Source organism: Arachis hypogaea, chromosome 3, assembly GCF_003086295.3.
Source record: "Arachis hypogaea cultivar Tifrunner chromosome 3, arahy.Tifrunner.gnm2.J5K5, whole genome shotgun sequence".
Taxonomy (NCBI): domain Eukaryota; kingdom Viridiplantae; phylum Streptophyta; class Magnoliopsida; order Fabales; family Fabaceae; genus Arachis; species Arachis hypogaea.
The window spans coordinates 13,029,920-13,045,475 of NC_092038.1; the positions used below are offsets into that span (position 1 = coordinate 13,029,920).

The following is a 15,556-nucleotide window of genomic DNA, read 5'->3' on the forward strand; positions in this document are numbered from 1 at the left end:
ACTGAGTATGTTAGTGAAGAAAGAGAATGATATTTTAGTCTGAATGATGGTTTTAAAATTTAACTGAACCTTAGGACGATTTTGTATGCAAAAAAAGGTTAGAGTTGAAAAAAATTTTCTGCCTATAGGGCCAAAATTGTACTTAACTTTTTTTTATACTAATGGAATAATATATAGGATAGCTAAGAGCAACTCTAACGGTAGAGAAATTTTGAACCTCATTTACTGTGTGTCAGTAAAAGGTGAGAATCTACCATTGGAGTAAATTAAAAGCGAGTTCCTTCACAAAGTTCAGAGCAATAGAAGCCCTGCTCGGAGGGACTCTCTCTCTCTCAAAGAAATAATATTTTATTAATAAAATTAATACTTTATATATATATATATTGAGCTGACCGTTATATATATAGTATACTTCATATACATAACACATATTAACGTTATATATATAGTATACTTTACATAATTATTAATAAATTATATATGATTTAATTATTTAATATAATTAAATTATATTAAATAATTAAATCATATATAATTTATTAATAGTTATAATAATTAATTAATTAAATGATTAAATTTTTATTTAATTAATAATTATATTATTATATTAAATTAGCCGTTGCAAAACTAGCCGTTGTAAAATTAGTCGTTGAAACTAGTCGTTACTATGTTACTGTTTTTATTAATAAATTAATATTTTGTTATTCTATATATACAACTTAGATACACTTCTATTCTCACACTCTCTACTACTCTTCCTCATCTTCTTCCAAGTTTACAAAATCAAAGTTCTACTACTATTATTTTTTGTTCGAAAAAATGGATCCAAACCAACTCAACTATTTCTTCAATTACTTACAAAACTTTCCTCAAATTCCAAATACCCAACAATCTAAAACCTCAAACTCTCAAGTTCCAAATCAAAACTTCACACTATCAAATACATTTCAAAATCCAAATCCACAAAATCTTTCTAATTTCAATTTTCAAGCTCCTTATAATAATCAATTTCCTATATTCCAACCGCAAAATCAAAATTCACAAACACCCCATTTTCCATTTTCATCCATATTTAATCCCTTTATCGGAAATGTTACTCCAACTTTCTTGCCGTTTCCAACTCAATTCAGTGCATCAAGACATAACTCATCTGGTGTTGGTGGCTCTTCTAACCCATCCTCTCAGACTCCTATACAATCTAGTCCAAATTCGTAATATTCTGATTTTGCCAGCCCTCGTGGATTAGATGCTATCGACCTCAACGATGATGATATCGAAGATCGGAGGCAAGATAGTATTCAACACTGGCTTTGGGAAGAGGATGAGATGTTGATCGGTGCATGGTTAAATGTTCCAACTGACCCTGTAGTTGGTACCGATCAAAAAGAGAAAACATTTTGGAGTCGAATTCATAGCTAATATGTAGAATTTTGTTCCGACATGACAAGAGGGGTAGTTACATGTAAGAAACGATGGTATAAGATCAACAAGGTTGTTGCACAATTTGCTGGTTGCTACGATCAAGCTAGTCGAAACATAAGGAGTGGTTTGAACGCTGATGACATAAAGGAGTTGTCTTATAAACTTTATTCCACAAATTATGGTCAAAAAGTCACTTTTGAGAGGCATTGGAACATGCTTCGATTGGAGCAAAAATGGAGAAGCCAACTACCTACACAGAGTGGCGGCTCAAAGAGAACAAAGGGCAGTGCAACTGGAGCATACTCATCCTCATTAAACCCAGAAATACCGTTGGCTGACGAACCCGATGTGGACTCTCCCGTTCGCCCACAAGGATCAAAGAAGAGCAAGCGAAAAGGTAAGGAAAAAGCACAGATGTCTGAAGATTTTAGCGAAAGAAAATCATCAGTTGTAAAAAAATTATCTCTCATGGAAGATATTAAGAATGTTAGAGAAAAGGAACTAATGGATAGGAAAAAAGAAAGAGAAGAGGAGAAGGAACATAGAGCAATGATTATGGCAATCAAAGAGAAGGAGTTACAAATTCAAGCGGTAATGAAAGAACAAGAATTACAAGCTCAAGTAGCAATGAAAGAAAAATAATTACAAACTCTGGTATATTAAAGAAATGGAGATAAAAGCAAAAGAAAGGGAAATGGAAAGGATGGCCAAGGAAATGGAAAGGGAGATGGATATGCAAATACTTAATGCTGATACGTCTACAATGAGTGAAAAACGACGAGCTCTTCATGAGATTGTATGTGAGAAAATAATCGCCAAGTGGTTTACTTAATGGTTCTTTGTATTCGTAGAGTTATGTAGTATGTTCTTATTTTTATTGCGTATTATTGGTTTATGATGTAGTTTGTTTTATTTATTTCTGATGTAAGTTTTTAAATTAGTCAATATTATTGTGCCCTTATTGTTCATGAAAGTGACCGTTGCAAAACAAGCCGTTAACTAGCCGTTGCAAAACTAGCCGTTGTAAAACTAGCCGCTGCAAAACTAGCCGTTGCAAAACTAGCCGTTGTAAAACTAGCTCTTATTATTGCAGACACACTTATAAATATCAACTATCAATGACTCTGCAACTCCATTTCAACTCTTGTTTCTCACCTCGAAAGAAAACAAAAAATTACATTTTTAAATATGGCTAGAAATTTTGATAATATGTTTAACGAGGCTTTGTATGGCAAAAGAAGACGGCAAGATAACACAATCATAGATAATTGGATCGATGAGTGTTTACTCCAAGATTCAGAAGAAGAAGATATCGATAGAAGTTCTATCCCAATTACTCGTAGATGGATCAACAGAGATCGAGAAGCAGGACATGATCGCCTTTTTCAAGATTACTTTGCAGATGAACCGGTGTATAATGCTGACATTTTTCGACGGAGATTTCGAATGAGAAGACATGTGTTCCTTCGGATAGCAGATGCTCTCTCAAACGTCTATCCGTATTTCCAACAGAGAGTTGATGCAACTGGAAGAATAGGCTTGTCGCCACTCCAGAAATGTACCGCTGCGATACGGATGTTAGCATATGGCATAGGAGCTGATGCTGTTGATGATTATGTGCGCATAGGCGAGAGCACTACAATTGAATGCTTGAAAAAATTTGTTGAAGGTGTCATTTCGGTGTTCGAGGATGAATACTTGCGAAAACCCAAACCAAATGACGTACAACGCCTGCTACAAATGGCGGAGGGTCGTGGCTTTCCTGGCATGTTGGGTAGCATTGACTGCATGTATTGGCAATGGAGAAATTATCCAAAGGCGTGGAAAGGTATGTACATGAGTGGTTATCATGGGGTTGCAACCATAGTACTTGAGGTTGTAGCATCTTCAAACCTTTGGATTTGGCATGCGTTTTTTGGAGTTTTTGGTTCAAATAACGATATCAACGTATTAGATCGTTCTCCAGTATTTGATGATATTCTAAACGACCGTGCTCCAGAGGTAAATTATACTATTAATGGTAATAATTATACAATGGGATACTATTTAGCAAATGATATTTATCCTGAATGGGCCACATTTGTCAAATCAATCTCAAAGCCACAAGGGGAGTAACGCAAGTTATTTGCACAATACCAAGAAGGGCAAAAAAAAGATGTGAAACGAGCATTCGGAGTATTGCAAGCACGCTTTGCAATTATACGTGGTCCAGCTCGTTTTTGGGAAAAGAAGAAACTTGCCAACATAATGAGAGCTTGTATTATATTGCATAATATGATTGTTGAGGATGAAAGAGACACTTATGCAGGAAATTTTGCTCAAGACTTAGAGTATGATGATGTTGAAAATGGCTTATTACAACCTCAGTTGGGAGAAGAAGATTTTGCACCATACCATCAATTTCTCCAAAGAAATGCCCAACTTTGAAATAGGCAGCATCATAGACAATTGAAAGAGGACTTGATTGAACACATATAGCAATTTCACGATACTTATCGTCAACTATAGAGTTTAATTATGTTTTTCTTTGTATTAAGTAATTTTACAAATTAGTGTAACCCCGAATTATATATTGTGTATTATTGTTATATATGAATTTATTTAATATTAATATCTTTTAATAGTGAATTATTTTTAAATTTAAATATTTAAATTACATTATTAAAAAAATTAATTACATTAATTTCAAGTATTTTAATTAATTAATTAAGTAAGTGGGACCACAACAGGGACTAAAGTTAGTTTTTCCTAATGGAGAAGAGAAAGATACTTTGAGTTTCTATTTACTGTTTATGACGCAAAAGCTGATGTGGAATTACTTTTTATGATAGGTGGGCCATAAACAGAAACTGGAATGAATTCTTTAGTAGAGATGATCTAAAATGTTAGGAGTTATCTGATTTAATACTATGCACCTAACTAAGATGTAACAAATTTAGAGAAAGTATGAGGGGCAACGTCCTTGGCAACATTAGGGAATAGGGATATCCCTCCTGGTGGAGCTGTTGGTGTTAGTGAAACACATTGGAGTGTATAAGTTGTACATGTTGATGGTTTTATACACACCAAAATACTTCTTGAGTGCACATTGCATTATATAGGCTGTGTATTCCCAATCTGCACATATAAATGTGTCTCATTAACGTTATTATTTATTATTATGTGTGATATGATTTTTTTTTTTAATGATAAATTTTGATATTTGAATTTGTGAATTTCTAATAATAAACTAAATTAGTCACTCAATTGATTTACTGGTTAGTTTAGTTCTCGCAATTTTGATTGGCAAAACTTTTATGTATCTATATATTATAATTTATAAATAACAACTATTGAAATAAACTTATTTTATCTTTGTTTTTATCTAAATATTTGTTGTATATTTGTGATTAAATGATAGAGAAAGTTTAGGGAACTAACTCCATATGCAACCAAATATCCAATTTTTCAAAAAATTCTAATCTTTAAATTTTAAAAACTAATTTTACTTTTAAAAAATATGTGTTCTCCCATCTCTCTTCTCTCCTCTACCTCTGTGTCTCTTCTTCTTTTCCTCCGCGCCACCTATCCCTCCAGGAACCCGATGTCGCCACGGTCTGTCTTTTCTTTATCACTGTACGTCACGCAACTGCCGTGCCACGCCAAATGGCATCGCAGCGCCACGCCGCCCATTACCACCCATTGCGCACTTGTCATCCATCGGCAAAAGTAGTCCGTCCTCCACAGTCGACGGCATACGAGAGAGCAACTATCACAATTACGTCACACAAGGTGTTCTTTTTCTTGTAGGTTTTGGATGATTTTTTTATTAGTTCTAGATTTATTTTTTCTTAGGTTTGAGATGTGTTGTTTTTATATATTTTGGATTTTTTTATGTTTTAGATTTTTCTTCCTCTTAACTTTTGGAATGTTCTTTTTTCAATAGTTTTGAATTCGTTTTGTTAGATTTTGAATTTTTTTTAAATGATTTTGGATATCTCTTTCTTTCTAAATATTGTTTTTGAAATAATCTTTTCAAAAAGAAAAAATATTGATGTCAAAAGTGTTGTACTTGAAATTAAATTAGTTTATGTATTTTTTCTAGTAATCAATTTATACATTATACATAGGTGTGATATTAAATAAGTACATTTTATTCTGGAATATTCTTAAAATTATAAAAAGGCATTTTTCTAGATGTCAAATTGTTACTGCTAAATATAAAAACTTATTTTTGCGAGTCTGATTTTGCTAAAACACTTCACCCAAATATATCAAAACATAATAAAAAGTAAAAATTCTCTAATCAAAAGAACTTTCTTCATCAAAATACTAACTCCCAAGAGAACACTATTGCATACAAAAATAGATACACATATCTTCGATTCTATCAAGCTACTGGCGATAATATTTAAAATTGAAAATATTACAGTAAAGAATCATTTTATTATCATTACTGTGTTTCCATTTTTCATTACTTGCGTAAGATTATTTATTGAATTGACACAAGTTCCCTGCCTTCTAATTACACAACCTTCTCATCCCACCAACACAATCTGTAGCAGCATCCATAGCTGAATCTAAAGTCACATATATAATATTTAATAAAATAATACAAATATAACATATATGCACTCTATATAGTTGTATTGCTACGAGACTTGAGAAGCTGTTTGTTCTCTTGTCTATGACGCAAATTCACAAGGAGAAAAATCAAGTGGGGGTAAAATTAAAAAAATAAAATAAAATAAAAGGGTAAACAAAAACGTGGGAAAATTCAAACCCATAATAACAGCTGCTACTATTCCATCAAGAAACATGGCCTTCATATTCCGTTGACTTTTTTCTTCTTTGGAATTTTTCCACCAAACCTGTGCATCTGTATCATGGCATGTGCATGCGATCAGTGTGTAAATAAACAATGCTAAACGAATCATGAAAACATACAAGGTCAATTCAATGCCAATTTAGGAAAAAAATATTTTCATAATTTTTTTTCTTAATAAACAAATAATTGTCATGAAAGTCTCAAAGGCCCTAGGTTGATGTTTTTATTTTATTTTATTTTACATAAGCTCATTAGGCTGGCTTTACATCATAGGTGAAATTTGTCATAATAAATTTGTCTCAACTGCAAAATGAACTTTATGCTTTGAGAATTTTATTCAATCATTCATTTCATTAGACATATTTGTGACCATGGATGAAGTTTGTCATGAGCAAAGAAAATATTCTTTTTATTTAGTAATCATTTACTCAAAAATAAGATCACATTAATGAATTATTAGGGAACATGAGATACGAAGCTATATATATAGTCTCACTTTTTTTTTATTATGTTATAAGGAGTGTTGCTAGTATCCATATCAAAGGTATGTTTATTGGCACGAGGCAAATCTAGAGTGCTGTCCAAAGGTTCCAAGCATCCAGCATGCTGTTTCCATCAATTTTCCTGCCAATTCCATAAAATTCTTTAAACATGAGCTCAAAGAGAAACTATGTATAATGATCCTTGCTTGTTGCTATGATGCAGATTTTCAATATAGAGGGCATGCCAATTAAAATTTGACATTTGGTTGAAAGGGCTTCCTATGAAAAATCACATATTTTCTTTGTGTCTTTGAAAAAAGCTTGGGACCTTTAATTTTGAAAGTTTGAACTACTTTCTTACAACTTAAGAAAACTATCTTCCACATCAATTTTCTATAGTTTCTAGTGATATAATCTAGCAGGCTCAAATCAAAATCAGCAAAATAACATATTGCTTCAACTTTAACATCTAAAGCCCTCACAATATAATAAAGACAAAGGCTACTTTAATGGATTACTTAAAAAATTACTCTTAGAATGCTTCTCTTGTTTCAGAAGTGCTATGTGTATACAAAAAATCAGTCACCAAATCGCAAATCAGTTATCATATAGTTATTTTGTATTTTAATATGTGTTCTATTTCGGGTGACTGATTTTTATTGTACATATAGCATGATTGTTATTTATTTATTTATATTTTTTTGCAATAAGAAGCCAAGGTCATATTAAACACCTTCTAACTTTTGTGCTTACAATTTCAAACCCTCACTAAAATTCCATCCTAATCAATAGCTTAAAGACAATCAATGTAAGCCAATAAACTTAACCAAAACAAGAAGGCGGCCATCCACACAATAAAATCCCCACTTAAAGAAAACTCAAAGATGAGGAAAAATAAATAAATAAAGAATAAAAGGAAAACCCACCCAATCAAACCAAGCACATCATTATCACCTTTTTACCATCTCTTTCCATCTTGACTTTAAAAAAGCACCCATCCAAGCAAAAAAAATTTATTCCACACAAAATTTTACATAAAGTTGATATTTTACCTTATAAATCATTAAATAATTTTTAATGATTAGCAGCAATTAACTAACCCCTTAATTTCCCAATGAAAAGAATGAGTTACCCCACTAACTAAAATATATGCATTTTAACCAAAAGTTACATATTAGCATCAAATAAGAGTAACATTCAGATCAAGATTGGTTTTAAATTACTTTTGACAATGATAATTGAGGCAGCAATATTAATTACTCTTGCCTCAGTCTTAGCAAATCATAATCACAACCACGATTTCACCGTCTACGTTTTCCCTAGTTTACTATAAAGTTTTCACTATCACATGAATCACAAACACAAACACAATTCAAAAGTATATATGAAGAGATTAATTTCCATTTAATTTTACATTGTTAACCAACCAAATTACCAAATAATATACTATACAGTTCTGTATAATATATATAGTGGTGACTGGTGAATAGTTATATACAATGAAGCAGCAATCTCACAACCTTTTATTAGTCCTATAAAATTGCCATGACAAAATTAGAGAATAATTTCTGTACACTAACAATGTTAAAAAAAAAAAACAATTATATGCAACAAACAATATAAAATATATAGAAATTTGATAAGCAAAGAACTTATAATCATAAATAGTTACTAAGCTTAATTTAATCTACACTATCACCTAGAAATTAAGTCCTAAAATGTTATTATCACCCATTGAAGTGAACCATAACAAACTAAAATAATTGAAAGAAAAAAGGAAAAGAAAACTGACCTCTCCTCTGCTTCTTGACCGTTACCTTCCCGGGCTGATCCGTTTTCGCGACCCGCCTAAAAACCTGATTCTCCTTCTCAGCCTTCTCCTCCGCCGTCTCCGGCGGAAACATCACGGCATCAATCCCCTGAACGGAGATCCTCCCGTCCGTATAGATATCAGGATCAAACAAAAATGCAGCGTCATCGCCACGGCCAAACCTGACAGAACCATCACCTTCCTCCGCCACAACCTTATGCGGAACCCTAAGCGTATCGTAGCGAACCTTCCCGAACCTTCTAACGGCATTGTACATCGATTCCTCCGTTTGGTACTCAGGGATCAAATGGTAATACATAATCTGCTCCGGTCCACCTGGTTCACTCAACTGTTCCGTAGTCAATTTCGCCATCGCTTCGTCGTTTGGCGCCAAAACCGTTAGAACGTAACCTTCTGAGACTAAACGACCCATTTCGGTTGCCAGAGAAGTTAGGTTTACCAATATGTCTGCCATTTCGTTGTAGCCGCCGTACTGGATTAGGGTTTGAATGAAATCTTTCACCTGTGCTTCGCCGTCGAAGTGGTGGTGTTTTCCTCCGGGTCCTGGTGCAGGCGCCGGAGCAATTGCCGGACCTGGTGCCATTGCGTCGTAGATCGGGAGTGCCGGTGGGGAACCTGGTTTTGACGGTGGTGCTGGTTTTTTCAGGCGGTGAGTTCGGGGATCGACCTCCGGTGCTCCTTCTGGTTTCACGGCGCCGATCGAGCGCAGGCTCCGGCGGTTGCTGAAGTCTGATTGGACTGAGCGTGGAATCAGGAGCGAGTCGATTCCGTGGATCACTCCGTCGGGTCGGGTTATAGTTTCCGGGTGGGTGACCCGTGCGCCGTCGACGGTGAATTCAACGGTGGAATTGGCGCTGATTTGGATGTGATGGTTGTCGGCGGCGAGAGTTTTGTGTCGGGTCGACCCGGTTTTGCGTTCGGAATTGATTCGGGTTGGGACGATGTGTGACATGATGAGTGTCTGAAGAGATTTGAGGTTTCTGGGTTCCAAGAGGAAGCGCTTGAATTCGGGGTCAAGGTTTCGCTCCAAAGCTTCGTTCTTTGGGGCAAAAATGGTGATGTTGTGGTTTGCCACGGTTTCTTCGAGTGTCGGCAAAAGCATGGCTTTTTCAATCAATTCTGCCAGCTCTGTGTAATGTGAGTCCAGTAGTGCCACCAAGATGGAGTTTGAATTGATCTGAGCCGTTGGTGACGAAGAAGAAGATGATGATGGCGATGGTGATGAAAATGTAGTTGGGGTATTGGAGAAGAAGAAAATGAGGATGATGAAGAAGGTGCCATGGATGTAACAATCCATGGCGAAAATCAGAGGAATGCAAGAAAAAATCTTGTGAGTTTTGTGCTAATAATGCTTTGTTGTGTGTACCAGGTACATTGCTTGGTTGCTTTTCTGTGAAATGTTGGTTTTTGGGGTCTTATGTTTTCTAGTTTTGGTTTTTGGTTTGGTGGGTGAGTGCTATAAAAATGTATGTTACATGTATGTTATGGGGTTGCTGTTAGTGTTAATGAGAGTGAGTGCGAAAAGGAGATTAAGGCATTAAGGTGGTGATTAATTTGGTGTTGAATTTAGAAGGTGATTAAGTAACTTGATTAGTCAACTAATGATGATGTTGTTGTCTTGTTGATAGGTTTTACTTGTATTGTAGGAGAAGTGGGTAAATCAATGGAGGTGTCGGTTGCACTGTTGAGAATTTGCCACGTGGCGGGTCATGATTGAACCGGGAGGGAGGGCTCGTGTGAAGAAAGAAAGAAGTGGAAAGGTGGGGTCCAGTACCCAACTGCTACCTGGCTTCAGCTGCTACTTACAGGTTGTGAGTAAAATGGAGGTATAAATAAACCAACTTTCATTACCTAATAATGCCATTGTTTTCTACTAATTCGTCATTGGGATATTGTTCCACTTTACCCTCATTTATCATCATTTAGATAAAACGGATGAATCATGAGTTACTATAATATATTATATTAAATGAATGAATATAGACCCCAAAAAAAATATAATTATATAAAAATTAACGGTTAATTTGATATTCAAAAGATCTAAATAATGACAAAATAAAATAATTTTTGAATTATTAAAAATATAATAAAATAATTAAAAATAATTATTTAAATCAGTTTTTAAAAATTTTAAAAATAAACATTTTAATCTAAAAAAATTAATACATAAAAATATTTTTAAAATTTTATTCCATCCAATTCATTTTTCAAAAAAGTAATTGCCCAAATCATTTCTCAAAGTTTTTAAATCTCCTATTATTATTATTATTATTATTATTATTATTATTATTATTATTATTATTATTATTATTATTAATTACACAATAATAATATACTATAATTTTTTATATTTGTTAAACAAAAATAATAATAAATTTATTCATTAGATTCTTATATATTATTTATAATATAAATTTTGCATAAAAAATATAAAAAATATAATCAAAAGATATCCTATTAAAATTATTCACTTAATATTAATAATAATAATAATAATAATAATAATAATAATAAAATTATTAAAAATTATTCTAATAAAAATTTAAGATTAAAATTATTTGATATTTTTGGATTTAATATAATCAAAAGATGTTCTATTTTAAAAAATATATTTGTATTAAAAAAATATTTTAATTTAGATTTTAAAATATTATTATTAACTTTGCTTGTTTCTAAAGAAAAGAGTGTTCATCGTTCGTATGCACAAAATTAAGCTAATAATAAAAGTTGACATATAGTAAAAGTAAAATAGACGGAAAGACTGTTATGTTTGATAGATAAAAACATTGGAGATTGACCTGTGTATTAATTTTCTTTGAAGGCATGTTTGCTTTTAAAATCTTTAGAGACTGATTTAGATAATTATTCTGCCAGAATAAAATCTTAAAAACTGATCCGTGTATTAATTTTTTTGGGACTAAAATGTCTACTTTTAAAATTTTTGGAAATTGATTTCAGTAATTACTCAATACTTAATAAATATTGTATTTTTTTAAATGAAAATTTTTTTTGTATTAAACAAATAGCATTTTTATTGATTCAAATTTTTATAGTGACATTTGAATAAATATTTAAAAAATACAAAAAAAAATTCAAAACAAAATTCAATCTCTAGCTTTTTCATTTTATTTTTCAAAAGAATTTGGTCATTCACAAAAACTTTTTTTTAAAAATGACCAGACATCAAATTTACTAGATTTTAAGAATGAAAAGTCTTATTTTTTTAATAATATTTACAAAAAATTATATTAAAATAAGATATTTAAAATGTTTTTAGCACATATATTTAATATCTAATTTTTTTGTCACATTTTTAAAGTCTTTTTAAAATTTATTTATCATTAACATTTTTTGAGATTATTTTTTATCCGCAATATGAACTTTTGGGTATATTTTTATAGTTTATTCAATATAAATATCTTTTCCAATGATACTAAATATTTTTTTTGAATTTAGTTAACGTATATTAGTAGGACACATGATAAAACTACTATCGATAAAATTTTTAAATATTTTTTTAATAAATACAAAATAAATATATTAAAAACTTAAATTTGTTATATTTTTAATAATTTTTTTAATTTATAATCTTAACATTTATTTTCAAAACATCAGTTAGCTAAATTTTTTTTATTTAACTATTTTTATAGTTTTCTAAAAAAATTCAATATATTAAATAAATTTAATTTTAATACACTAATATTATAAAATTTATATAATCATTATATTTTATTTTTTTATTATTATTTATGTAACTAATATAAAAATAATTATTTATGCTGCTATATTATTATTTAATTAAATATATATAAAAGTATTTTATCTTAATAATATATTAAAATTAAATTCATATTAAATATCTGTTAAATATATTGAAATAACATTTCCGATGGCATTGGGGCCCCTCTCTCTCTCTCTCTCTCTCTCTCTCTCTCTCTCTCTCTCTCTCTCTCTCTCAATATTTTGTCTTTCTCCCTCGATATATAATATATTTTTTTTTTCAGTTTGTTGACTGTGTCTTGTGATTCTTGTGCATTTTGTTTCCAGTTTCTGTGCACGTTAAAGGTCACTTTTATTAAAGCCATTTGACACTCATTCTTTAGGGTAAACTTCCTTTATTTCCAACTAGTTGATCTTCATAACAGAATGTTAAAAAATGAGGATTGGTTGTGAACTACAAGATTAATATTCTAAACAGGGTTATCAAAATACAATTTTCTTCTCGAAATTTATTTAATTTGATAGATCATAATGTGACAACATACTTATTCATTTTTATAAAATAAAATAAAATGAACTATATTGTTATATATTTCATGGCTCTGGAATTCTGCTAACTCTTCTTTAATAGTGTGTTATTACTTATTAGCATATTGCTACATATGAATCTTTTTACATTAATATGTGCATTTAATATAGATCGGATATGAGGTCCATACCATAGAATAGACACCGAAGCAAATAAAAATAAGATACCATATAGACTTATGAATTACGAGTGGTGGTTCCCACTTGACCTTGGGTTCTTATTTTGATGGGGTATAAGCTGAGCTGTTCTTGTCATACAGAGTGTGTAAGTACAGAAACCACCCCAAACAACATTAAGAATAAATAATTAAGAAATAAAATGGAAATAACTTCTAGAAAACTTGCTTATTTGACTTCAAGAGCGGCAGGGTTTTGTTAAGTATACATAAGTTAGGGAGAATTTGAAGTGTATCTGGACCTCGGATGTTTTAATAATTTTAAGATAAAAAACATATATAATATATATTAATTGAAATTAATAATTAAAATTATTAAAATATTAGTAATTTAGATACATTAAATTTTTTTCTAAGTTAATTTTTAGTGTTCTAAAAATATTGATATTTTAGTAATTTTAGTTATTAATTTAAATTTTATATATTATAATTAAGATTCATTATTAAAATTATTAGAACACTAATATGTTTAGAATGTTTAAATACTTTTCTATAAATTTATGTTAAGTTTAATTGGATAAAGATGAATATTCAAACGGAGTGAAATATATGTATTTGTGCTATGTATTTAGTTATTTACTTTCTGAGTTTTGCAAATGAAGAAATCTATTTTCTTAACTTTTTCACATGCATTACTGGCCATCTTAGTCATCATTTTTTTCATCAATTATACTGATTTGTCGACATTAACACGCAACAATTGTTCTATTCGTATAAGTACATACTAACCTTCTGCGATATTGAGCTCCATAATACTTATTAATACTATTGTGTATTTTGTAATATTGATAATGATCACGCTTATAAACTTGACATTGGAAATTAACAATATAAATCAAAAGATGTTATATGTACGTTTAATATTCCATGAAAAAGAAGGAAATTAAATCGGCACAAAATAATTGATCCCACAAATAAGACGACTAAAGGAAAGTTATTGTTGCTCAGCACCTTTTACACATGGAAGGATAATATTTTATGCCAGGAGAGAACTCCTCAATGAGTAGATTTAGAAGGAAATCTATATATTTGGTAGAAAAGCTTTGAAAGGTAGCTAAAGGGAAATGTTTGATAAAAAAAATTATTAACAAAAAATTGTTGAAATTTATTAATTTTGATTTTATTTAATAAATTCTACAATCAATAAATCATAAATAAGATAAATTTTAATTGTTTGGATCGATTTTTTTTTTTTGTCTCCTTAATATTATCGTAATTAAACAGGGAACCATACTTTTTTGTTTCATTTAATGGTGACTTAGCAAACACAAGTGAAGTAGTGCTCTTTGTGCGGAGAGAGACATATCCCCAACCGGAGGGGGCTGTTAATATGTCTGTCTCTTTGAGCTTTCTTTACTCAATCTTCACTATTATCTTCTCATAAATGTGAAAGCTTCGATCAAGTAGAGGTATTCATATTTTGATTGATGGTGAAAGTAAAAGTCTTGGATTATATTCTTGGTTAATCAATTACCATAATGTATACAATAATGTTAACACTCATTGCATAACTTGCATGGTTTTAATTTCCTTGTCAAGTTCTCAACAACATGAAAGTTACTTATACTGTCATTTCGTTTAATTATTCTAACTAATTAATAACAATGTATGTGTTATTTTCGATTTATCACAATCTTTTGTTTATTTTCTAACCACGTACGTAGTTAGTCTCTTTAGCTACTTGTACATCAAATAAACCATCAAGGTATCAACATAGAATTTCAAAGTATTTTTTTATTTAATAAAAAAAATATTAATTATTATTATTCTTCTGTGAAAAATAATATATAATATTCAGATGTATTTAGATTAGCAATACAATATGTCATAAAGAACAACAACAAAGCCTTGTTCTACTAGGTGGGATCGGCTACATGAATCAGACGACGCTATTGAGCTCTGTCATGTATCATGTTTACAGAGAAACTGTTTGCATATAGATCTCGTTTGACCACCTCATGGATGGTCTTCTTAGATCTTCCTCTGTCTTTCACCCCTTGTCCATCTTCCATCTCATCCACCCTTCTGACTGGGTGTTCTGTCGATCTTCTTTTCACATGTACAAACCATCTGAGACGCGATTCTACCATCTTTTTCACAATGGGTGCTACTCCAACTCTCTTCATTATATCTTCATTCCTTATTTTACCCAATCGCGTATGACTACTCATCCATCTAAACATTTTTATCTCTGCCACACTCAGTTTATGCTCGTGCTCCCCTTTAGCCTCCCAACACTCCATATCATAAAGCATAGCCAGTCTAATAGCAGTACGATAGAATTTACCTTTAAATTTTAAAGGCATTTTTTTGTCTCATATAAAACCAGATACACTCCGCCATTTTGACCAACCTGCTTGGATACTATGATTTACATCATGATCAATCTTTCCATTATTCTGTATGAACTATGATGCACCCAAAATACTTAAAACTTTTAACTTTTCGTAAGATGTTTTCTCCAATTTTTACCTCTATATTAAGATTTTCACTTCTCAAGCCGAACTTACGTTCCATTTATGTTGGTTGT

General features: G+C 31.1%; 1 protein-coding gene and 1 pseudogene across 1 annotated transcript; one reads left to right on the forward strand and one right to left on the reverse strand.

Moving 5' to 3' along the window:
* Positions 1-1,440: 1,440 nt before the first annotated feature.
* LOC140183165 (uncharacterized) lies at positions 1,441-3,849 on the forward strand (annotated as a pseudogene).
* Positions 3,850-5,827: 1,978 nt separating this feature from the next.
* LOC112789566 (fasciclin-like arabinogalactan protein 15) lies at positions 5,828-10,081 on the reverse strand. Its single transcript, XM_029296055.2, has 3 exons — positions 8,504-10,081; positions 6,726-6,853; positions 5,828-6,280 (listed from the first exon to the last, which is right to left on the reverse strand). Exons 1-2 carry the CDS (start codon positions 9,837-9,839, stop codon positions 6,780-6,782), a joined length of 1,410 nt encoding a protein of 469 aa, XP_029151888.1. The 5' UTR covers positions 9,840-10,081; the 3' UTR covers positions 5,828-6,280; positions 6,726-6,779.
* Between the last annotated feature and the right edge of the window lie 5,475 nt (positions 10,082-15,556).

Bases quoted from the DNA above. Each gene is read 5' to 3' on its own strand.
- LOC112789566 (XM_029296055.2), bottom strand. From the start codon at position 9,839: ATGGATTGTTACATCCATGGCACCTTCTTCATCATCCTCATTTTCTTC. The intron at 6,854-8,503 runs GTCAGTTTTCTT...TGGAATTGGCAG, and splicing joins GGTCAAGAAGCAGAGGAGAG to GAAAATTGATGGAAACAGCA.